Source organism: Pituophis catenifer, unplaced genomic scaffold, assembly GCF_029215685.1.
Source record: "Pituophis catenifer annectens isolate HBS135680 unplaced genomic scaffold, rPitCat1.0.hap2 SCAF_15, whole genome shotgun sequence".
In the NCBI taxonomy this organism is placed as follows: Eukaryota; Metazoa; Chordata; class Lepidosauria; order Squamata; family Colubridae; genus Pituophis; species Pituophis catenifer.
In genome coordinates this window covers 7,785,534-7,809,991 of record NW_027256895.1, presented here as the reverse complement: position 1 = coordinate 7,809,991, position 24,458 = coordinate 7,785,534, and the positions used below count along the sequence as shown (strand labels likewise).

General features: G+C 39.1%; 1 protein-coding gene across 1 annotated transcript; it reads left to right on the top strand.

The window, feature by feature from the left end:
* Positions 1 to 8,052: 8,052 nt before the first annotated feature.
* Positions 8,053 to 17,301, top strand: LOC139324865 (vomeronasal type-2 receptor 26-like). Its single transcript, XM_070954614.1, has 7 exons — positions 8,053 to 8,472; positions 11,340 to 11,506; positions 12,569 to 12,860; positions 13,250 to 14,113; positions 15,461 to 15,688; positions 16,142 to 16,268; positions 16,403 to 17,301. The coding sequence occupies exons 1-7, from the start codon at positions 8,053 to 8,055 to the stop codon at positions 17,299 to 17,301; spliced, it is 2,997 nt and encodes a 998-aa protein (XP_070810715.1).
* The last annotated feature ends 7,157 nt before the right edge of the window (positions 17,302 to 24,458 follow it).

Here is a 24,458-nt window from a genome sequence, read left to right as displayed (position 1 = left end):
TTCGCCCCGGAAATGGACAAGTTGCTGGTCTCCCAGTGTCAGGCCAATGATGCATAAAGCACGCTCATTGTCCCTGTGAAACTTCGCTATCCTTTTGGCATCTTCTTCGTCATCAGCATTCAATGCAGTTATGTCTGGTGGATTATTAACCATGTCCCACAGTCCTTCTTTTCGCAAAAGTAGACAGCATTTTGTGGACCAGGTAACATAGTTTGTACCATCCAACCGGGTTATGGTAGAATAACTTGTACCTTGCTCAAAAGCCATCATCTTGACTACTACACCCACTGCCTGCACTTCTCACTTCCACAAAAACAAATTAAAGAGCCCTGGAACGTTCTGGGCCCATAACCAATGTTAGGGTGTGTGTAAAAAGTATTTGTTGCTTGTGCAACGAGCAGAGCAGAAACACACAGGGAAGGAGATAAACGTACAGCTCGTGTGAGAATAATACTTTATAGATAACAAGCAGTCTCGGTGTAAGTAAAACAGTCCAAGGTCATAAACAGTAATATCAGTCCAGTAAGTATCTTCCCTTACCAAAGCAAACAGACTTTAGTAACTCTTGGTATACAGTACCATATAACAGATGCAGTAAGCAACAGGATACAATCAGGTATCAATCTGGAAGAAGCAGGAAGAACGAATGCTTCTCTGTGCTGCTTATTTATGCACTGTAGCCTAATTACAGGGTTCAGCAAACCCTGATTACATGGCTCAGTTGTTTCTTAAAGAAACAGATATATTGCCTGACCAACAAGTTAGGAGTAAGCTACAAGCTGAACCTAACAGTATATATTGTAAAAAAATAAAATAATAAATGAAAGGAAAGGAAAGGAAAGGAAATAAAGTAATAAAATGAAACAAACCTGCTATGGCAAGTGAAAGGGATTGAAAAATGTATGATGACATAATGACTAAATTCCACCCAGTTTGTAAATGCATAGTGAGCTGCACAAAAGAATGTCATTTCCATCCCATAAAGAATATGTTTATTGTTATGTTTTATTATAAACAGATAGCAAAATAGCTAGGTAACTAGATAGGCAGATATCCGTAGAGGAGGGGTGGAGAGAAAGGAATGGGGAAATATTCAGAGAGAGTGGGGAGGGAGGGAGGGAGGGAGGGAGAGGGGGAGAGTGAGATGGGGAAAGAGAGGAAGATGAATAGAAAAAGCGAGATAGAGACATGGATGGATGGATGGATGGATGGATGGATGGATGGATGGATGGACGGACGGACGGACAGACAGACAGACAGACAGACAGACAGACAGACAGATTGGAGAAGTAGCCAATTATTATTATTGTTTGATTATAATTTATTATAAATAGATAGATAGCTAGGAAGCTAGATAGGCAGATATTCAGAGAGAAGGGGGAGGGAGGGGGAGGTGAGATAGGGAAGGAGAGGAATAGAAAAAGTGAGATAGAAATATGGATGGATGGATGGATGGATGGATGGATGGATGGATGGACAGACAGACGGACAGACAGACTGATTCTATGGACAGGAGAAGTAGCCCAAATTATAATGAATGTGCAACCCTAATTCAGATAGAAACTAGTTACTCTGTACTCTGCAAGTGATGCTTCTCTTCGTCTCATCATTGGTGGCATGATGTCCCAAATAGTTTACCAGTACAAATTGAATTACAGATATAATCCTTTTTTATATCTATTAATCCATTATAGGCATGCACTATACATATATTTTTGTAATCCGCCTCAATAATCATATCATGCATTTTCCTGTAAAATTCTTTCTTTACTTGTCTGCAAGTGATGCTACCCCTGTTCTCATCATTGGTGGCATAATGTCTCACATAGTTTACCTGTTTTACAAATTAAAATTTAAGGAACATCCTTGAATAACACTTTATGACTGTGATGGCGAACCTACGGCACACATGCCACATGTGGAATGCAGAGCCATGTCTGTGGGCACACAAGCATTGTCCTAGCTCAGCAAGCTGATTTTTGGGCCTTTCAGGCCCACCGGAAGTTGGGAAATGGGCCATTTCCGGTCTCTGGAGGGCCTCTGGGGGGATGGGGAAGGCCATTTTCACCCTACCCAGGCTCCTACTGTAGAAAGCCTCTGGAGCCTGGGGAGGGAGAAAAACAGGCCTGCTGAGCACACCGGAAGTAGGGAAATGAGCTGTTTCCAGACTCCAGAAGGCCTCTGGGGGGGGAGGCTGTTTTTGCCCTCCCCAGGCTCCTACTGGGACCACTGTGCCATCACGTGCCAAAAGCAGGGGGAGCGTGGGGTGGTGGTGGTGGTTGCGTGCATATGCATGGGGGGTGGGGTGCAGGGGAAATTGGATTATGGGTGTGGGCACATGCATGCACAATACCCCCGTGCTCCCTCAGCTTTTGGCATGCGACAGCAAAAAGGTTAGCCATCACTGCCTCAAGACATACATTGTGGCAATTTTTATTTTATCAATTTATTTATTTAAGATAATTTATATGGTCCCACACTCACTATCAGTGTCTCTGAGCTGCTTTAATTTTTTTTTAAAAAAAAAAAACTATACAAAGAATAAAAACACACCGCTGGGGAGAACAATCAATCGGCTGAGCCACTTCATAGGTTCCAACCCACTCTGGGTTCCACAGGCCTATTGACAAAACCAGGTGCTCAGGGCTTTAAAATAGAGGGTCAAAGTGGGGACCAATCTAATATCAGCATGGATGATGTTTCAGAGGGAGGGAGCCATCACAAAGAAGACACTTCTTCTGGATCCCACCAGATGTCCTTACTTAAGAAAGAGGACCCACAACTTTCCCTGCTTCAATGAAGCCAAGTTCATCACCTTCAGCATGTTGGCCTTCTGCAGTGTGTGGATCTCCTTCTTTCCAGCCTATCTGAGCACAAAAGGAAAAGCCATGGTAGCTGTGGAGGTCTTCTCCATCTTGTCCTCCAGCGCTGCATTATTGGGATGCATATTCCTGCCAAAATGCTACATCATGGTTTTGCAGCCACACCTCAACCACAGGGAGCAACTCACAAAGAGAAATTAGAACATCATGTGATATTTCTGGTTCAGAGAAACTGCTGAAAAAAGGAATAGAAGGAATGATGTCTATAAGAAAAGTATACAAAATTATAGGAAGTTTTTATTTATTTATTTTATTTATTTTTTAAAGATTGAATTGAGTATGATATTTATGATTATTAAGATTTATTATGATTGCCCATTCCAAAAGAATTGTTCATGTTGCTGTATTATAACCATTTCCCAAGATTCTTTAATCAAATCCTTTCTTTTTTCAACACATCCATTGAATTTGATTTTGATCATGTAGCTTTCTTGTTCCCTGTTAGGATATTTCAGGTCTTGGCTCAAATGATGTCCAGCATTTGCAGACAGCTGCTCAAAAGTTTTATAGTATCAATTACTAAAGTGTTGGATAAATACAGTAAAAAGGCTGATTACCCTTTTATGAACATATATTTAACACAGTGTCATAGGATATCAATTTATTTTTCAGGTTTCCTTGAAATGTAAAATGTATTGAGTTTGTGAATCCCATACATTTTACTGCAGTTTAACAAAGGCTTTCTTGCTGGGTGATAACTATTCACTCTCTGCCCATAAATTTATTTCCAATGCAACCTGCTATCAGATATTGTATCAGACTGCTATCAGTCAATCGCCACAATCCCAAATCCCTAATTTCTACCCACACTGACACGGAACAGCACCAATTTTATTGGAGCAGTACAAGAATCACCAAATCTATCAACTGACTCACAGTCACTCATGCGCTAGTCACTTTCTGTCTTGACTATTGCAACACGATCTACATGGGGCTGCCCTTGAAGAGCATCCAGAAGCTCCAGTTGGTGCAAAATGCAGTGGCCCGCCTGGTTTTCTGCAGACCCTGGTGTGCACATATATCACTGCTCCTCCAGGAGCTGCATTGGCTGCCGATTTGCTTTGAGGTGCAATTCAAGGTGCTGGTTGTCACCTTTAAAGTCCTTCATGGCTTTGGACCAGGTTATCTGATGGACCATCGCTTGCCAGTCATATCTACCACCCATCAGAGCGGGGAGGCAAGGAATGTTGCGGGTCCCATCCCCTAGGAAGATACACCTGGTGGGGCCCAGAAGAAGGGCCTTCTCTGTGGTGGCTCCCTCTCTCTGGAACATCATTTCCCCAGAGATTAGAATGGCTTCCACTCTAATACTCTTTGGGAAGGCGCTGAAGACCTGTTTCTGCCAGCGGGCCTGGGGAACCCAGAGTGGGATGGAGCCCATTAAATGGCTCATGTGATGTGCTGTGACCAGGGCAGTGGGTGGGTGGGTGATTATATTATGTTGTTATGTTATGTTATGTTATGTTTGTTATGTTATGTTATGTTATGTTATGTTATGTTATGTTATGTTATGTTATGTTATGGTACGTTACACTACACTATACTACACTATACTACATTACACTACAGTACAGTACAGTATAGTATACTATATTATATTGTATTGTATTGTATTGTATTGTATTGTGTTGTATTGTATTATAGGCGATAATATAAATTCAATAAATAAATAAATAAATAAATAAATAAATAAATAAAATATAATATAATATAATATAATATAATATAATATAATATAATATAAAATAAAATAAAATAAAAGAAAATAATAAAAGAAAAGAAAAGAAAATAAAAGAAAATAAAATAAAATAAAAGAAAAGAAAAGAAAATAAAATAAAGTAAACTGCCATGCATGCGAGTTTATTGGAGCCTGGAGTTACAGAAGCAATTTCATCAACCAACACATTGACCTACAACCAGCCTATGAACCCCTGAGAATTCAAATCCACCGCACAGCCCTTCAAGGAACCCATACAACCCCCCCCCCCAACTGCTGCACTTTTTCTAGAAAGAGTGCAGAGAAGAGCAACAAAGATGATTAGGGGACTGGAGGCTAAAACATATAAAGAACGGTTGCTGGAATTGGGTCTGTCTAGTTTAATGAAAAGAAGGACTAGGGGAGACATGATAGCAGTGTTCCAAAATCTCAGGGGTTGCCCCAAAGAAGAGGGAGTCAAGCTATTCTCCAAAGCCCCCAAGGGTAGGACAAGAAGCAATGGGTGGAAACTAATCAAGGAGAGAAGCAGCTTAGAACTAAGGAGAAATTTCCTGACAGTTAGAACCATTAATCAGTGGAACAACTTGCCTCCAGAAGTTGTGAATGCTCCAACACTGGACGTTTTTATGATGTTGGATAACCATTTGTCTGAAGTGGCGTAGGGTTTCCTGCCTGAGCAGGGGGTTGGACTAGAAGATTTCCAAGGTCCCTTCCAACTCTGTTATTCTAATTCTAACCAGCATTAAAAACTAGCCTGATGTAAGTGATGTCATCACTTCAACCTGCATTTACTCTAGTGCTGACATAAAAAGGAGAAGCGAAGGCGTCTGGAAAGGGACGGCTGACTTTTCACCTACTTATTTTCCCTGGAGATAATGTTTCCGAGGAGATGAGATGGGAGGGGGGAATTCCTTTGAGCTGGAGTAGATAAGGGGTAGAATGACTTGGAAGATGGCCAATGAGTGCAGGGGAGTGGGTAACGGAAAGGGAGGGTTTGGGGCTGGAAGTCAGTGTTGGCTTCGTTTGGAGTCAGGTTAGGATGTCGTGCTCAATAAATAGGAGTTTTTTCTTCAAAGATTTTGTTTGAAATGCATTTTATTCGAGACGACCTCAAAACTTGACAGAAAGCCAACACTCCTTTCCAAGCCAAGCTGGCTGACATCCAGCTCCCTTCCAGATGTATGGAGTGAATGGAGACAGAGCCCGGACGTCATGGCAGAAAGTCAACTTTCCAAGGAGAGCTTAATTCAGGCAACTGGAAAAGAGCCAGTCTTGATCCCAGCCAGCTTGGATGCTACAGGACCTCAATCCCTCCCTCCTCCATCGAAGCTGCAAAACAGCTAAGGTCAGACGATCGTGCTACAACCCAAGAAGAGAAAAGATGAGTATTCGGGGGTTTTGCCAAAATCCACAGAGGCTGAGTTTCCCTTCCCGAACGTTCAGGGAAAGGGGAAACCCCTAAGTGAATTGGGGAGGGCAGACTGGCTATGGGACTGGCAACAGGCCAGGCACCAAAAAGCTTCAGGGAAGCTACTTGAGAGCCTCATACATGAATTGAAGGAGAAATTTGACCGTGCCATCCTTCGGGAGGAGGGGCCATCATGCAGGCCAAAGGAGAAGAGGGAGCCAGTTTGGGCCACTGAACCGAGAGGCTGTAGACTGAAGCACAGCCCTTCCCCCCCCCCCAGCAGAAGGAGAAGGAGCCCAAAGATGCATCCATGGGTTTCTCCCTTACACAGCAAGCAGAGCAGCCTGGATAGGACATCATCTCCCTACCCTAGAATGAGAGATGAGGAAGAGGACCAGCGGCACTGAGGGCAGGCTTACAGAGTCCCGCAGTGGGAGGAGAGGGCAGTGAGGGAGGACCCACCCCAGTTCAGAGGGAAGTTTGATGGTGATCCAGACCAGCTAGCGCAATTCCTCAACACAGGCCACCCTGGAAAAATGAAGGAGGAGGGGCTGGATGTCAGCACTTCAACCTGCATTTACTCTAGTGCTGAGATAAGAAGGAGAAGTGAAGGCATCTGGAAAGGGACGGCTGACTTTTCACCTACTTATTTTCCCTGGAGATAATGTTTCTGAGGAGATGAGATGGGAGGGGGGAATTCCTTTGAGCTGGAGTAGATAAGGGGTAGAATGACTTGGAAGATGGCCAATGAGTGCAGGGGAGTGGGGAACGGAAAGGGAGGGTTTGGGGCTGGAAGTCAGTGTTGGCTTCGTTTGGAGTCAGGTTAGGATGTCGTGCTCAATAAATAGGAGTTTTTTCTTCAAAGATTTTGTTTGAAGTGCATTTTATTCGAAATGACCTCGAAACCTTACAACTGACACCTGACCCATCACAAGACTTCAATGGATAATTAGAACTTCAGAAAAAACAATTGCTTCCAACATGCCTTCCATTGAGGATCTGTATACTGAACGAGTCAAAAAGAGGGCTGGGAAAATATTTACAGATACCTCACATCCTGGACATAAATTGTTTCAACTTCTAACCTCAAAACGATGCTATAGGGAACTGCACACCAGAACAACTAGACACAATGACAGTTTTTTCCCGAATGCCATCGCTCTGCTAAACAACTAATTCCCCTAACACTGTCAAACTATTTACTAAGACTATATTACTATTATTCTTCTCATCCTTCCTATCTCTTCTTCTTTTTTTTGTTTATTCCATTTTCATTCTCGCCCAATCAATTACAACAATTCATTACTAACACAATATTCTAATTGTAACATTTTTATACATAACTATTAATTTACTTATTTATATCTCTTTTCTAACCAATGGTAAAATTGATTCCATATCTTAAGGTATTCTAATTTACAGCATTTTTATACATAACTATTAATTTACTTATTTGTATCTCTTTTCTAACCAATAGTAGAATTTATTCCATATCTTAAAGTATTCTGAATCTTCTCTTTCTTTAATTATCAAAGTCAACCTATTCATTTCTGCACAATCTAAAAAAAAATTAATTACTTCTTCTTCCAAAGGTATTTTCTCTGCTTTCCAGTGTTGTGCATAAACAATCCTTGCAGCTGTTATTACATGTATAATCAAGTAAATATTTTCTTTACTAATTTTTTCTGGTAGGATACCCAATATGAACACCTCTGGTTTTAATTTGATATGCTGTTGTATCATTTCTTCCAGCCATATCTTAATTTCATTCCAATAGTTTTTAGCTTCTGGACATGATTGTCCAGAAGAGCCATCAGTAAACAGCCCAACCAAATAATCCCTAAAACTGCCCTCACCCACACAGACAGGCAAGACACCAGAATATAAATTGACATCAAACAACACTCTTTACTAGCAAAGATGTTTTTACCTGGTTAGGGTAATGAAATACTTGCAAGAAAACAAGCAAGCTCAGAGAGCACCAATGACCTCTAGGCTTTGGTGAACGCCTAGATGAAAAAATATCCTTGATTTTCTTTCCAGATATGGAAGATTGCTTTGAATGTTCAGAAGATCATTATCCAAATCAAGAAAAGAAAGGATGTATCCTGAAACTGATGGTGTTTCTAACTTTTGAAGAAACCTTAGGAATTGGTTTAGCCTCAGCAGCTCTTTGTGTCTTCTTTTTGACATGTTGGGTACTTGGAACTTTTATGAAGCACAGGGATACTCCCATTGTCAAAGCCAACAATCAGTCCCTCACCTACAACCTCCTTGTCTCTCTTCTGCTCTGTTTTCTCTCCTCTTTGCTTTTCCTCAGTCAACCTGGCAAGGTGACCTGCCTTCTCCGACAATCAATGTTTGGCATCACCTTCTCAGTGGCCATTTCTAGTGTCCTGGCCAAAACCATCACCGTGGTTGTGGCTTTCATGGCTACTAAACCAGGATCTCAAATGAGGAGATGGGTGGGGAATAGATTGGCTTTTTAGCAGGCTTTTCCTGCTCTCTCTTCCAACTGTGTCTTTGTATTCTTTGGTTGTCAACATCTCCCCCATTCCCTGAGTTGGACATGCACTCAGAGCTCCATGAAATGATTTTACAGTGCAATGAGGGGTCAACTTCATTCTTCTACTGTGTCTTGGGCTACATGGGTATCTTGGCCATCGCCAGCTTTATTGTGGCTTTCCTTGTTCGTAAATTACCTGACAGCTTTAATGAAGCCAAGTTCATCACCTTCAGCATGTTGGCCTTTTGCAGTGTGTGGATCTCCTTCTTTCCAGCCTATCTGAGCACAAAAGGCAAAGCCATGGTAGCTGTGGAGATCTTCTCCATTTTGTCTTCCAGTGCTGCATTACTGGGATGTATATTTTTGCCAAAATGCTACATCATTATTTTGCAGCCTGACCTCAACCACAGGGAGCAACTCACAAAGAGAAATTAGTTCATCATATTATATTTCTGGCTCAGAGAAATTGCCTAAAAAAGAAATAGAAAGAATACTGTCTATAGGAAAAATACTATATATAAAGTTATAGGAAAAGGTTTTTTGTCAAAGAAGTATTTGTGTGTGATATTTATGATTATTAATATTTATTATGATTGCCCATTCCAAAAGACGTGCTCATGTTGCTGTGTTGTCTGTTTTCCAAGATTCTTTAACTAAGTCCTTTCTTCTTTTCAAAACATATATTGAATTTGATTTTGGCCATTTAGCTTTCTTGCTCCTTGGTAGGATCTTTCTGATATTGGCTCAATATGATGTCCAATGTTTGCAGAGATATGTTCATCAGTTTTATATCATCTATTCCTAAAGTTTTACTTAAAAACAGTAAAAAGCTGATTACCATTTTATAGTTAAGACAATATCCTAGGATATCAGTTTTGGATTTGTTAGGGTTCTTTCAAATGTAAAATGTGTTGAGTTTGTGAATCTTGTACATTTATCTCAATTTTAAAGAAGGCTGACCATTATTTGAGTAGATTTGTCTGCATGAACTCTAAGCAATAAATCACATAATTTGAACTTTCCTCTGTGGACCTGTTTTTTTTCTACCTGACATTGGAGAAAGGGGGTGGGGCTGCTGCTACTGCTGGAGCGTGTTTGCAGCAGCTCCTCTTGGTTTTATTTAATTTAATCAGTTTTTAGTATACCCACTGGAGCCTTTTTATTTAAATAATATTTTTCGGAGACGATAACAGCATAGACCACAATACAGACAAAGTTTTAGCTGATGAGGACTAATAAGGCACCAGCCCAAAAACAGCCTTCCCCATCCCACCGGAGGCCCTCTGGAAGCCAGAAATGGCCCGTTTGCTGGCTTCCGGTACCACTGGAATTTGGGAAATGAGCCATTTTTGGCCTGTGGAGGGCCTCTGGGGGAGAATGGCCGTTTTCACCCTCCCCAGTCTCCTAGAAAGCCTCTGGATCCTGGGGAGAGCGAAAAATGGGCCTTCCCCACCCCCCTAGAGGCCCTCCGGAGGTCGGAAACAACCTGTTTCTCGACTTCTGGTGGGCCTGGAAGGCTCAAAAATCAGTTGGCCAGTGCGCACATGCATACCAGAGCTGAGCTAGGGCAACACTTGCGTGCCCACCGATATGGCTCTGCATGTCACCTGTGGCACGCGTGCCATGGGTTCGCCATCACAGTTCTAGACAATGCAATACAAGTTAGACATAAATGTAAAGCTCCATTGCCTCTTTTCTCCTTTACCCACTCCATCAAATAGGTCTCTCGGGTGAATTCATACATTCATTTGCATTTTAGTTTCTGAAATGTTCAGCAATCATAGTATAGTAAAATCTTATAATGTAAGTGAGGAACAGATGGGAGAGAGAGGGAGAAAGAAAGAAAGAAAGGAGGGAGGGAAGGAAGGAAGGAAGGAAGGAAGGAAGGAAGGAAGAAAGAAAGAAAGAAAGAAAGAAAGAAAGAAAGAAAGAAAGAAAGAAAGAAAGAAAGAAAGAAAGAAAGAAAGAAAGATGAGAACTACGTTCCTCTCTTTGGGAATTGTAAGGGGTAAACGACCATAGATTTTATTCTGGAATTAAGCCCTCTGCTGGAATTGATCCACAAAGGGATTTGAACCCGTAGTAAGATTTAAGGCTACCTGTCCATTTCCAAATCAAGTAAAGAATGTATTGCCTCTTCATGGCTAAAATAAGTAAAAAAATATCACCCAAGCTATTGTGGAAACAATAGAGGTATCCCCCTCCCTTCTAGCGGGATCTGGAAGGAAGCCATGGAAAACTTTTTAAAATGTCAAAATATCTATGCATCCTAAGGGAAGGTGGCGTGCAATTATCATTTGTCGTAAAAAAAGAACGTAAGTTTCAAAAATCAAGTGTATTTTGTATAGCAAAGTCCCCTTTGTACATTTTATTAGCAATTGTGCATTGAAACAAGCGTTTAAACACAAGCCACTTATTACCTTATCAGAAACAAAGTAATGATCTCCTACAGGAATCACCATATTTTCTTCACTGGGCAAAACCATCAAAGACTGCACAGAAGGCTATTTCAATTCAACAACAATCAATGTATCTTGAACTCCAGGGAGACGGGCACAAGGATAATAATAGCTGTGTGTCAGACATTGCTACAGGTTTCCTCCTGTGTTCTCCTCTGTCAGAGTTTCTGTTCAAAACCTGATGCTATTAAGAAATGAATTTGGAGTCGCATGGATCTTCAAGTAGACAATGGGGGATTTTCTGATTAGGTGCACTCTCAGATAGAAACCTAGAATTAATCGCTAGGAAATACCACATTTCCTATAGGATAGGATGAAAGACAAAGGCATTTTAATGAGTTTGCTCCTCCTGATGTTTTTGGTGAAGGAAACAGTGTCTCTGAGCTGCCCTACAACTGATGCTTTCCTTGTTCCACATGAGTGGTACCAGCCTGGAGACTTCATCATTGGTGAGATAGTGTCCCACATCTTATACAACCTTTATGAAATTAATTTTGACGAACATCCTTGTATAACATCTTATAATGTACCAAAGTAAGAATTATTTTTATTTTTTTTTAATCTTAATCAGTTCCTTCCAAACTAATTGTGTGAATAAAAGGTTTTCAGCATAGACTGGATATCTAATCTAAATCTCTTTGTCTTTCAAATGTTTTTAGTTATAGAAGAATAAATTATTTTCTTTACTTTACTTTATGGTAAAGTATTTGTCATATAATGTATGAAACCTTGGTGCAAAATATTTAGTAAGCTGAAGGTAATATTTTTTTTAAAAAAAATCTGTTTTGTCACTCTTAACGAAACATACAGTACATACATGCAATAAATGATTGATATATGTTCATATTTTTGTGAAAACTACATTAGAAAATAGATGCGGTTCCATGAAAATAGCACTATTTATATTTTTTTTGTAGCAGATATTTGTTGCAAATCATGCAAATACTGTAGAAAAAGCAAATTTGAAATTTGTACAGCATTTGTTCAGCATTTTAGAAAACCTATTACTTTCCTATTTTCATCGGAGAAAGAAATGTTTGTTATTCATCTAGAAATCAATCAATCAGAATAGAAATGGAAGGGGCCTTGGAGGTCTTCTAGTCCAACCTCCTGCTCAATCAGGAGACCCTATACCATTTCAGACAAGGGGCTGTTCAGTCTTTTCTTAAAAACCTCCACTGATGAAGCACCCACAATGTCTGAAGCTGGTTAATTGTCCTCACTGTTAGGAAGTTTCTCCTTAACTCCAAGTTGCTTCTCTCCTTGGTTAGTTTCCATCCATGGTTTCATGTATTGTCTTGGGTTGCTTTGGAGAATAAGTTCACCTCTTCTTCTGAAGAACCCTCAAATACATGAGTACTGCTATTGTGTCACCCTATATAGTGATATCAAAGCACTATTTATACTTCTTGTGGCAGATACTTTTTCCAAATCATGCAAATACTGTAGAAAAAACAAATTTGCACTTTGTACAAATTATTCAGCATTTTAGAGAAATAATTACATTCCAACTTTCATCAGAGAAAGAAATATTAGTTATTAATATAGAAATGATGCCACCTTATAAGAATCATCAACTTCTTTTTCCTTTTGCAGTGTAATAACAAAGTTCTACCAGCACATCCTTGCCTTGGTCTTTGCTATGAAGGAGATCAATGAGGACTCCCAGATCTTACCCAATGTCACTCTTGGTTTCAACATCTATGACAGTTACTATAATGCAAGGATGACCTACCGCACTACCCTGGACCTGCTTTTCAAATCCCAGGAATTTATCCCTAACTACAAATGTGATAGCCAGAAGAATCTCATGGCTATCATTGGGGGACTGGATCTTCTCACATCATCTCATATTGCTGCAATTACAGGATTCTTCAAGATTCCACAAGTAAGTATTGAAGGGGTTGAGAAGAAAATTCTAAATCTTATTGTTGTTATGGAATAATTAATGCCCATCAAAAGTTAGGCTTACATTTCTGTTAGGATGTTCTGCATGTTTTAAGGTCTACTACTTAGCATTCTTTTCTGAAACTATAATGTCAGCTACAGGAAGTGACTATCAGAGGTCATTCCATAGATGAGGGAAGATTTGAATGGCTTCTATTAAAACAATTAATCTAGGACATATGTTTGAAATATCATTTTTTTAAAAATTGTTTCTATATTCTTAAAAAAGATTAGGGGAAAAATGTTATTGGATATATTTTATATGAAAACTAGACTAGAGAAATTAAATTTGATCAAGACTCAACAGAATATTACTGGACTTTCTTAAAGCTGACATACGGCTCATTAGCCCAGGAGGAATTTCAGACCGGTAAGCTCTCTTCACTTTATTTCATGGTCTCCAAAGAAGACCATCAGTACATTGGGATTGTCCAACTGCTTCATCATTTCAGGTGGACGTGGATTGGGATATTTTCTGTTGATAATAACCATGGAGAAAATTTCTTGAAGAAAATGCAACCCTTACTTTCAAAGAATGGAATCTGCTCATCATTTATACAAAGGCTTTCACCAGTGATCAGCTTGGAAGAATTCCAACAAATTGATCAAAGATTGTCAATTACTTCTTTTAATATGTTGAATAGCAAAGCCAATACATTTCTTGTCTGTGGAGAATCCTGGACAATTACACGGCTAACATTTGTAAGATTTCTTTTAGATCCTGAAAGCAAGGAAACTGCATTATTAAGAAAGGTATGGATCATGACTGCACAGATTGATTTTATACTATCAGGCATTCAAATCACATTGGATCTCAACATGTACAGTGGGGCTATTTCCTTCACTGTTCATTCAGCAGCACTTGCAGGGTTCAAGGAGTTTCTTCAGACCATAAATCCTCTTTCAGTCTATAGAAATGCATTTCTGCAGGACGTTTGGGAACAAGCATTTGATTGTTCATTTCCAAAACCAGAGTTACAAGAAATGCAGAGTAGGAAATGCACTGGGGAGATGAAGCTGGAGGATCTTCCTGCACCTGTGTTTGAAATGGAAATGACTGGACAAAGCTACAGCATCTACAATGCTGTTTATGCTGTGGCTCATGCTTTGCAGGCTTTACACATGTTGGGGTTCAATAGGAGGAAAACTATGATGGGTAAAAAATCTGATCTTCCAAATCTGCAGGCTTGGCAGGTATTCCCTTTGAATTGGACTCTACTTTTTTAATGAGCAGTTTGACATAGAATTATCTTTTGAAACCATTGTGGAAAGTCTTTATATTATCTGCATATGGAATCAAATTAAGAAAAAATGTAGAAATAAGGAAGAATCTCTTGACAGTGAGAACAATTAATTAATCGAAAAATTGATTTCAGACCTCCTAAGGGTTGTATAACTGGAGATGTTTATGAAGAGATTGGAGAGTCATTTGTCTAAATTGTTGTAGGGTCTTCTCCTTGAGCAGGTTGGTGTAATAGAAGACCACCAAGGTCCCTCCCAAATCATTTGTATTGTGCTGTATAAAACAAATACAGAAATAATAATCTTTCAAAACTAATGATATCCAGATGCCACACTATTCATGTATTCAATACTCATGTATATCTAAAAATAAAAAACTTATATGCAAAAAAAATAATTTCAATTATAAGGTAAAGGTAAAGGTTCCCCTCACACATAGGTACTAGTCATTCCTGAGTTTAGAGAGTGGTGCTCATCTCCATTTCAAAGCTGAAGAGCCAGCACTGTCCGAAGATGTCTCCATGGTCATGTGGCTGGCATGACTAAATGCCAAAGACACACGGAACGCTGTTACCTTCCCACCAAAAGTGGTCCCTATTTTCCTACTTGCAGTTTTTACGTGCTTTTGAACTGCTAGGTTGGCAGAAGCTGGGACAAGTGACGGGAGCTCACCCCATTATGTGGCACTAGGGATTCGAACCTCTGAACTGCTAACCTTTCGATCGACAAGCTCAGCTTCTTAGCCACTAAGCTACCATGTCTTTGTCAATTATACTGCTATTCTAATTACCCAGGAGCTGCTATTAAAATCACAGTTTAGTTGTCGGTAGGAGATTAATAATAAATGACCGTAATCTGCACAATAACAGATAGTTAAAATGATAATTTAAATTACTTTTCATTGTCTATTCCAAAAATAATCAATTCTCCAAGAACTTGCTTTGTGGGTCATAAAATTTTCATGAGTGACAAGCAAAGCTTTCTGTCTCTGTCAGAGTTTTAGAGGAATAAAATAAAAGTGGTCCTTTTAAAGGTGGTATCCATAGTATCAAACAAACCTATCTTTGCAATAATCTCTTCCTCTCATCTGTGTGTCAAAGAATGCTTGAGTCTCAGGTTCTAAAATCTGGCGAAAGGAAGTTAGTCAAATCTGAGACTCTCAAACAGCTTTGTACCAATTTTTAAGTATACACATTCAATAATAGTTATTGGAATATGAAGAATTGTTGAATTAAATGATGTTCTCTTTTCTATTATATTGCTATCAATTCCCTCTCCCTTCTATTCTCTTTCAAGTAGCTCCACTCATTTCTTCAAGGCATTTCTTTTAACAATTCAGCTGGGGAGAGAGTGTTCCTGAATGAGAAAGGGGAAGCAACGGGTGGATTCGATATTACCAACTTGATCACTTTTCCTAATAGATCCTTTCAGAGAGTCAAAGTTGGAAAGATAGATCTCCAGGCTCCAAAGGGGAAAGAATTATTCATTGATGAAGATGTGATTGTCTGGCATCCAGCTTTTAACCAGGTATCAAATTATTGAATCAGACATGGTTTAATCCATTATGATCTGATATTGAACATAATTGCTTTAGAAATCTGAACTTTGTTTCTTTTTTAAATAAACATTGGCACATTCTTTTCAAATGTTGTTGATTATCAAGCACTTATCAAATTGACAAAATAATACTAAAATGTAAAAGCCATGTTGCATATTTTATTTACATTTCTTTTTTATAATCAAAAAATTGGCCATATTTCCATGAGATTGTCACTAGGTCTAATTATTTACTCACCGTGTCCTTCAAACAGGACCTTGTGTATATGATTGAAATTTCTACTTTATAAAAAAGTTTTTGATGAAGTTGATAAATTCAGTATTCTTTTGTGAAGTCAAAAATAATTTCCTTGCATAAAGGAACAAAATATTGCAACTATTTTAAATATCTCCCTTTTCTAAACCTTTTATGGTTATCACCAGATTCTTCCACTTTCTCGATGCAATGACCCTTGTTTCCCTGGATCCTGGAAGAAAGGGATTGAGGGGGAACAGTTCTGCTGCTATGACTGTGTTCCATGCCCAGAAGGGAAGTTTTCAAATCAAAACGGTAGGGTAGGAATTCTACCAAACTTCATTAGACCTAAGCAAACTTTAATATACAACTTTAGGAGACATAAATTTAATAAAATGAGTTAATAATTTGGAATGCCTAGATGTCAAATTCCTTGATTTTCCTTCCAGATATGGACGATTGTTTTGAATGTCCAGAAGATCATTATCCAAATAAAGAAAAGAAAAGATGTATCCTGAAACTGCTGATTTTTCTAACTATTGAAGAAACTTTAGGAATTGGTTTATCCTCAGCAGCTCTTCGTTTCTCCTTCTTGACATCTTGGGTACTTGGAACTTTTATTAAGCACAGGGATACTCCCATTGTCAAAGCCAACAACCAGTCCATAACCTACACCCTGCTTGTCTCTCTTCTGCTCTGTTTTCTCTCCTCTTTGCTCTTCCTCAGCCAGCCTGGCAAAGTGACTTGCCTTCTCCGACAATCAATGTTTGGCATCACCTTCTCAGTAGCCATTTCTAGTGTATTGGCTAAAACCATCACTGTGGTTGTCGCTTTCATGGCCACTAAACCCGGATCTCAGATGAGAAAATGTGTGGGGAAAAGATTGGCCTTTTCTATTGTCCTCTCATGCTCTCTCTTACAAGTATGCATTTGTATTCTTTGGTTGTCAACATCTCCCCCATTCCCTGAGTTGGACATGCACTCAGAGCTCCAAGAAATGATTTTACAGTGCAATGAGGGGTCAGCTTTCTTCTTCTACTGTGTCTTGGGCTACATGGGTATCTTGGCCATCGCCAGCTTTATTGTGGCTTTTCTTGCTCGCAAATTACCTGACAGCTTTAACGAAGCCAAGTTCATCACCTTCAGTATGTTGGCCTTTTGCAGTGTGTGGATCTCCTTCTTTCCAGCCTATCTGAGCACAAAAGGCAAAGCCATGGTAGCTGTGGAGGTCTTCTCCATCTTGGCCTCCAGTGCTGCATTACTGGGATGCATATTCCTGCCAAAATGCTACATTATTGTTTTGCGGCCTGACCTCAACCACAGAGAGCAACTCATAAAGAGGAATTAGTACCCCATGTGGTCTTTCTTGCTCAGAGAAATTGCTGAAAAAAGGAATCGAAAGACTGCTATCTATGGGAAACAGACAGACAGACAGACAGACAGACAGACAGACAGACAGACAGACAGACAGACAGACATAGTTATAGGAACATGGAAGTTTTTATCTCTGTCAAAGAAAGATTTCTGTAGGATATTTATGATTATTAAGATTTATTAAGATTGTCCATTCTAACATTTTTGCTGTTTCTGCTGTATTTTCAGCATTTTCCAAGAATCTTTAACCAACTCTTCTCTCCCTTTCGATACATCCATTAAATTTGATTTCTTGTTCCCTGTTAGAATCTTTCAGATTTTGGCTCAAATGATGTCCAATATTTGCAGAGACATGTTCATCATTTCTATACTATTCATTCCTAAAGCGTTACATAAATAAAGTAAAAATCTGATTATGAACGTATAGTTAACACAGTATCATAGGATATCAGTACTGGATTTTTTAGGGTTCTTTCAAATGCAAAATGTGGTGAGTTTGTGAATCTTGTACATTTATCTCCATTTTAGAAAAGGCTGACCATTATTTTAGCAGATTCCTCTGTATGGACTTTAAGCAATAAATCAGATTAGTTGAACTTGATTATGTGTGGAACTGTTTTTTTTCCATCTGACATTGATTTTCACTCCAAAAATTTTTTCCAAGGAACTACGGAAACAACCAGCATCGCATCTGACCTACAAGCAGAAGCAGTGTCTGACTACAGAACAGTGGACACTCTTCTGCACTGTGTGTCCAATTTGTGCAACTTTGCAGCACTCCAACTGTAGAACAAATGCAGAATTTGGTGCAACTTGCACCATTTGCTCCTCTGACACCAGCAGCAGCCTCAGTACTACAATCCATGTTGCAAAGGAGTTACGGAAGCTTACCAGAAAGTTTCAGAGGAGAATGAGAATGGATGAGAACCTTCAAAGCACAAGGAAAGCTGTTTGTGGGAACCTGAGCAGTGGAATTCCCAATCCACCAGTCATTAGTCTCCTTCATTCTGAGTCTATTGATGGCTTCAGCAGCTCATTCGGCACTTATATCATTTAGGTAATGCCTCAGTTATGGATTACTATCACAAGTTTATAGACACCTTCAGGGGCCACTTCGGAAATCCGATATGGAGATTATAATAACCCGCACAATCCATTAGCTTGAGCAGGGTAATAGAAGGGTCAGACTGTATGTAGCAAATACACAGCAGACCTAGAGCAGAATGAAGCAAGTGTAATTGCTTTTTTTAGATAGGCACTGAATAACCAAATTGGCATTGAAATCATAAGGCAAGAACATCAACTGATACTGGACCAAATCTACTACTTTTGTATTATCATAGACTCATGCTTGGAAGCAGGGGTGGGTTCTAAATTTTTTTACTACTGGTTCTGTGGGCGTGGCTTATTTTGTGGGTGTGGCTTGGAGGTCATGTGACTAGGTGGGAGTGGCTAGCTGGTCAGAGTCATTTCTGGAAGGTCCTCGCACTTACGACCAGTCCTCACACTTACAACCTGACTCATTTGTTTGCTTTTAACACTGATCAGCTGTAGGGCGGCCCTTTGAAGCCCCGCGGCAAGAGTTTAAACAGTTTTTTTCCCTCTAGTCATCAGCTGGGACTCAGGAGGCAGCAATAGATTGGGGGTGGGACCAAATAAAAGGTAAGAATAATGTGGGTGGGTGGGAGGGGAGGGCAGGGGGGGAGAACCGGTTCGGTGATGTCATATCGTCACCGCTACTGGCTCGGCCGAACCGGACCGAACCAGGAGGAACCCACCACTGCTTGGAAGTGATTCAAAGCCAATTCAGATGTCAGAGACAGCTGATATCACAGCTTAACTATTCAACCTTCTCTCCCTTATTACTGAAAAGGTCTCACTCATGGGGAGACTAAGCCCTGAGAATAGAAGCCATAAAGAGATGAGTGGCTGCTGAAGAAAGACAGAGGTGCAGAGACCTGGCACTCTGTTTTTACTGTGGAGAGTCTGGGCATGTATTGACAACTGAGGGATGACCTCCAAGGAACCTTCACAGACAATGTATCCTCAGTTACATTTGAGTAGGGCTATTGAAGCAAAGGACAGAATAGTGGTACCCCCATCTTTGAGAGTGGAAGTTTATTAGTTTTACCATGATGACTAAAGAGCAAGGCATGAGAAATGCTTGCTGGAGTTTGGTATGACTAGTTTAATGAAAAGAAGGACTAGGGGTGACATGATAGCAATGTCCCAATACAAAAGGGGTTGCCATAAAGAAGAGGGGTCAATCTGTTCTCCAAAGCATCTGAAGCAGTGGTGAAATCCAATTTTTTTTTACTACCAGTTCTGTGGGCGTGGCTTGGTGGGTATGATGTGGCTGGGTGGGTATAGTGTGGCTTGTTGGGCATGGCAGGGGAAGTTTACTACAAAATCTCGATTTCCACCCCACTCCAAGGGAAGGATACTACAAAATCCCCATTCCCACCCCACTCTGTGACCAGCCAGAGGTGGTATTTGCCGGTTGTCTGAACTACTCAAAATTTCCGCTACCAATTCTCTGAACTACTCAAAATTTCTGCTACCGGTTCTCCAGAACCTGTCAGAACCTGCTGGATTTTACCTCTGATCTGAAGGCAGGACAAGAAGAAATGGATGGAAACTAATCAAGGCATGGACCAAGCTAGAACTAAGGAGAAATTTCCTGACAGTTAGAAGAATTAATCAGTGGAATGACTTACTTCCAGAAATTGTGTGTGCTCCAACACTGGAAGTTTTTAAGAAGAAACTGGACAACCATTTGTCTGAAATGGTATAGGGCTTCCTGCCTGAGCAAGGGGTTGGACTAGAAGACCTCCCAGGTCCCTTCCTAATCTGTTATTCTGTAGAAATAATAATGGTGGAAAATACTGTAAAAATTAAAGTAAAATAAAAAATAAAGTAAAATAAAAATAAAGGAAAGTAGAATAAATCTGATGTGGCAAGTGAGAAGGATTAGAAGATGAAACATGTGTGATGGCATTGTGATATAAATTCAATCCAATTTGTAACTGCATATTGAGCTGCACAAAAGGATGTCATTTCCATGCCATCAAGAGTAGGTTTACTGAAGGGGAGAGGGCATCTGACGTTGTGACGAAGCAGTGTGGATGAGCGGAGCTCTGTGAAGTCAAGCCAGGAGGCTCTACGGGGCCAAAAGTCACCCTGTAGGGGTGATGAAGGTAGAGGGGATGCTTCAGTTGTTGTGAGGAGAGTGCAGTCTCTCCATTTAATCCAAAGAAAGCCCCTTTTAACTGGCAGAAGAGAAGACGTCCATTATGGCTGAACTGAAGCAGTGACAGCTGAAATGGAAGAGAAGAAAGAAAAGATCCTGTAACAGTGTGCTTGATCTGGGTAAGAACTTTCTAACTTTGGCCATGGAATTTCCCCTAAAACACCCCCTTTGGAAAGTGGGACTCAACTGAGGTGAATAGCGGCGACTAAGACCTGGAGCCACTGTCAGATCTGAAAAGAAAAGAAAAAAATAATTATAGACAGAAGTAACCTTAAAGATACAGGACAGACTGGATTGGCTAGTTTTCAGCAATTTTAATTGTTTTAAAATATTGGATTATATTTTTATCATCACCTTGATTTGGAAAATTTGGAAATATTTGGAAAATTATTGAAAATATTGAAACTATTGAAAAAAATGGTTTTAAAAGTTAAAAAAAAATGGCCACGCCCACCCAGTCACATTACCCCTCCACCAAGCCATGCCCACAGAACCAGTAATAACAAATTTTACATTTCACTACTGCCCTGAAGTGAAGAAAGGATCATTGAAAGGTGTAATGAAGGCTCAACAGAGTGAAGAAGCTGTAGAGATAGATGAAATATTTGATCAAACAAGAATGATATAAGAAGATACAAGATCCCGAGGGAGGAGTATGGGAGATATGCCAAGAAGTCAATAAGAGTTGAGATATGAAAACAGGCAGGAGATGAGCGACAGGTATAGCAACAGGAGTTGTTTTATTAGGAATCAGCAAAGAGGTAGAAACTAGAAATGGGGAAAATAGTACTATTTTAACTTGGGAATTACACTATCAATGGTTAGAAAATAGAAGCAGAAGTTAGAAATTTAGAATTAAGGAGGATACGTAGATAACAACGAAATAAATGTGTAATTAAATAATGAATATTGAAAAACTAGGATAATAAACATCATGAACAATAGACTTGGAGGATAATGGTTATAAATGTGATGTTTATATGATCTTTATAATGTTTGATATTATTAATTGACCACAGACAAAAGTGAAGAGTGTTTAATTAAATAAATAACAGAAAATGTTTAGTAAGGATAAGGGAAGATCATGGCGAATAGATATTGAGAATAATACTCATAATTATTGCATGTAGAAGACTTATTATTTGTATTCAAAGGAGATTGTACCTAGACAGTCCACTGTTATTGTGAATATGGAAATTTTATATATAACGAAGAAAATTGTATAATAAAAAATAATAGTAATAATAATAAAAAAAAGAGTAGGTTTACTGTTATACGTTATTAAAATTCCCATGAATAATCAGCCTAAATTCTTTGGAGTGGACTCAAACAGCTGGATTAATTCGGCAGAAGTTGTCTATTTTTTAACCTCTCCTTTACTTGACTTCTACGTCTGGCTAGGTCCACCCTTTCAGATGTTCCTCTAGGAGTTTTATGATTTCATTATCTGAATTTTGATTTTCTGGATGGAACAAAAATGCTCTGTCAGAATCAGCTTCCTGGTTTTGCTCAGAAGAGCAGGCAAAATTAGTCAGTGTGGTTTTCTGACACAATAATACAGCAGCTGACAAGTTCAACTGAAGGGAAAACTCATTCTTGGCATTGTCTGAAGCAATGGTGGTGCAGCTCTGAAAAAGAGATTAATACCATTTGTTTCATTATAGGGGTAGATTCCGCCAATCCATCGTAACCATTTTCCTGTAGGCTGACAGATCCAGTCCCAACCATAGTTACTATTAGTGATGGAGACAACTGTAACTTTACAGAGCAAATTGAGATTTTACCCTAGTCTTACAGTTCACAGCCCTGATGAAAGAAATTGTACATAAGAAAGGAGGAGAAGAAATAAAATTAGAATTCACATACATTGTGTGTGTGTGTGTGTGTGTGTGTGTGTGTGGAAATCTCTAAGATTGTGCATTCACATTTTGGCACGGCTATCAGAGAAAAGAAAAATAGCAAGAATTTCGAAGTATATTTTTAAATGAATTTCCTGCAACTTGACATACACAGCTTGAAGAGGTTCTGCCTGGCTTAAACTCTGTTAGTTAGCATGATTTTGAAACTACAATGCCAAATACTAATGTTACCTAATTACCCTGTCCTAATGTTCCCTTTTATTTGTATCCATTTCATGTATTCGTAATTATGTTTATACTTATATCTGTTATCTAATACATGCTTTTTTTTTTATTGAAAAAGTTTTTCAAATACAAATTTTCCCCCTTTCCCCACCCCTCCTCCCTAACCCCCTCACCCCCCCTTCCCCTTTGACTTCCTCATAATAAAACCCAAATTCATAACAGATTATATCATGCTTTACTATCCACTTACTCCATCTCCATATACTGACCCTTTCTTTCTAATAAAATTATCATACCCCCCTTATACTATACTATAATATGCATTTCAAAGTGAGATTCTATTATAACAATGTCTAATAACTCCTGATTTAACATAATAATATTATTATATCTCCCAATTTAACAATTTCTGCTCGTGATCTGCCCTTTTACTACCCCCCATACGATATAACATTTCAAAGCATACTTCCACTCTAAGGCTATTCAATAAATCCTAATTTAACACTTGTTCAGTTCAACTACCCATTTCCTTCCCCCCCTTCATTACATATATTCACATCTAAACATAATATCCCTTTTCTTTAAACTAAACAATCCATAACCTAACCTATCTCCACCCACTTTCCTACAAAATTACCATAATTATTCTTAATATCTTTATTCTTCTGCCCACTCCCCTAGAAAAATATTCCCTTATGTAAATAAAATCCTAAAAGAAAAAAAAACTTTAAGCTTGTAATCCATATAGCATCTTCTGTAATATCTTTCAACTGGATGATAAGCTCCATCGCCCATGTTAGGGTAACATCGCATCCTTATTCCAGCAGTATTTTCAGTATCTTCAATTACCATCTGCCCCCATCAGTAACAAGTATCTTCATATTGGAAGAAAGAAAAAAAAAAAACCCCGACAACCACCCGAGTGACTTTATAATTATATTCCATATAATGTTTATGGAGGTGTCTTTTATCCAGATTATTAGTTCCAACCATCATAATAGGGTAACAACCAGATCTTCTGCATGCCCCAATCCAGTAGATCTCTTGCCATATAACTCAGCATACACGTAATATATTTATCCGGAAATCCAAAAAAAAAAACAAAAAACAAGATATTTCCAACCATTCGATTTAAGGCCTTTTTCACATCCCAAAAATAATTCAGCACTGCAGAGATCTGCCCTATCCTCAGGATAAAATAAACCAATACTTTGCCAATTATCTTTTCGTATATTCAGTCCTCTCATAAGTAACTGGCATTGCACTGTTGTTTAGTTTAAAAGTTTTTATATTTGTGAGACCTACTTCTTCTTTTCTTGACTTTTTGTGGGTTGGATCTCCATCCTAAATTCCTTTCTGTAGGTTGTGTGTCAACTATTTGGTTTTGCTGATGTATAACTTGATCCTGTTGGGTTTGCTTTTGTGGCTGAGATCTTTCTGGTTCTGTAAATTGTATATCAACTGAATGACTTCCATGCTGGTTTGTGGCTTGACAAATCATTGCATTAAGGTCCGGAACCGCCTCTCTTATATTAAATAATCCAGCTGAGACCTCTGAAAGAGGATCCAAAAGCGGCTCATCTGTGGAGACCTCTTTAACTTGTTGTTTCTTCATTGTCTCCATCTCCTTCTGCTTTTCTTGAATTTCTGTCTCTTGTTGATTTTGCTTTTTAAGTACCTTATGATAAAATTCTTCTGCTTTTTCAACAGTATTTAATTGATATCTTACTCCTTGATATCTCAGTATTATACCCACTGGGACATCCCACCTGAATAAAATATTTTGTCTTCTTAACT

Excerpts from the sequence above, each read along its gene's own strand:
- LOC139324865 (XM_070954614.1), top strand. The coding sequence starts at position 8,053 with ATGGAAGATTGCTTTGAATGTTCAGAAGATCATTATCCAAATCAAGAA. Across the intron at positions 12,861-13,249 it reads GATTCTTCAAGATTCCACAA|CTGACATACGGCTCATTAGC; the intron begins GTAAGTATTGAA and ends ACTTTCTTAAAG. Across the intron at positions 16,269-16,402 it reads GAAGTTTTCAAATCAAAACG|ATATGGACGATTGTTTTGAA; the intron begins GTAGGGTAGGAA and ends TTTTCCTTCCAG.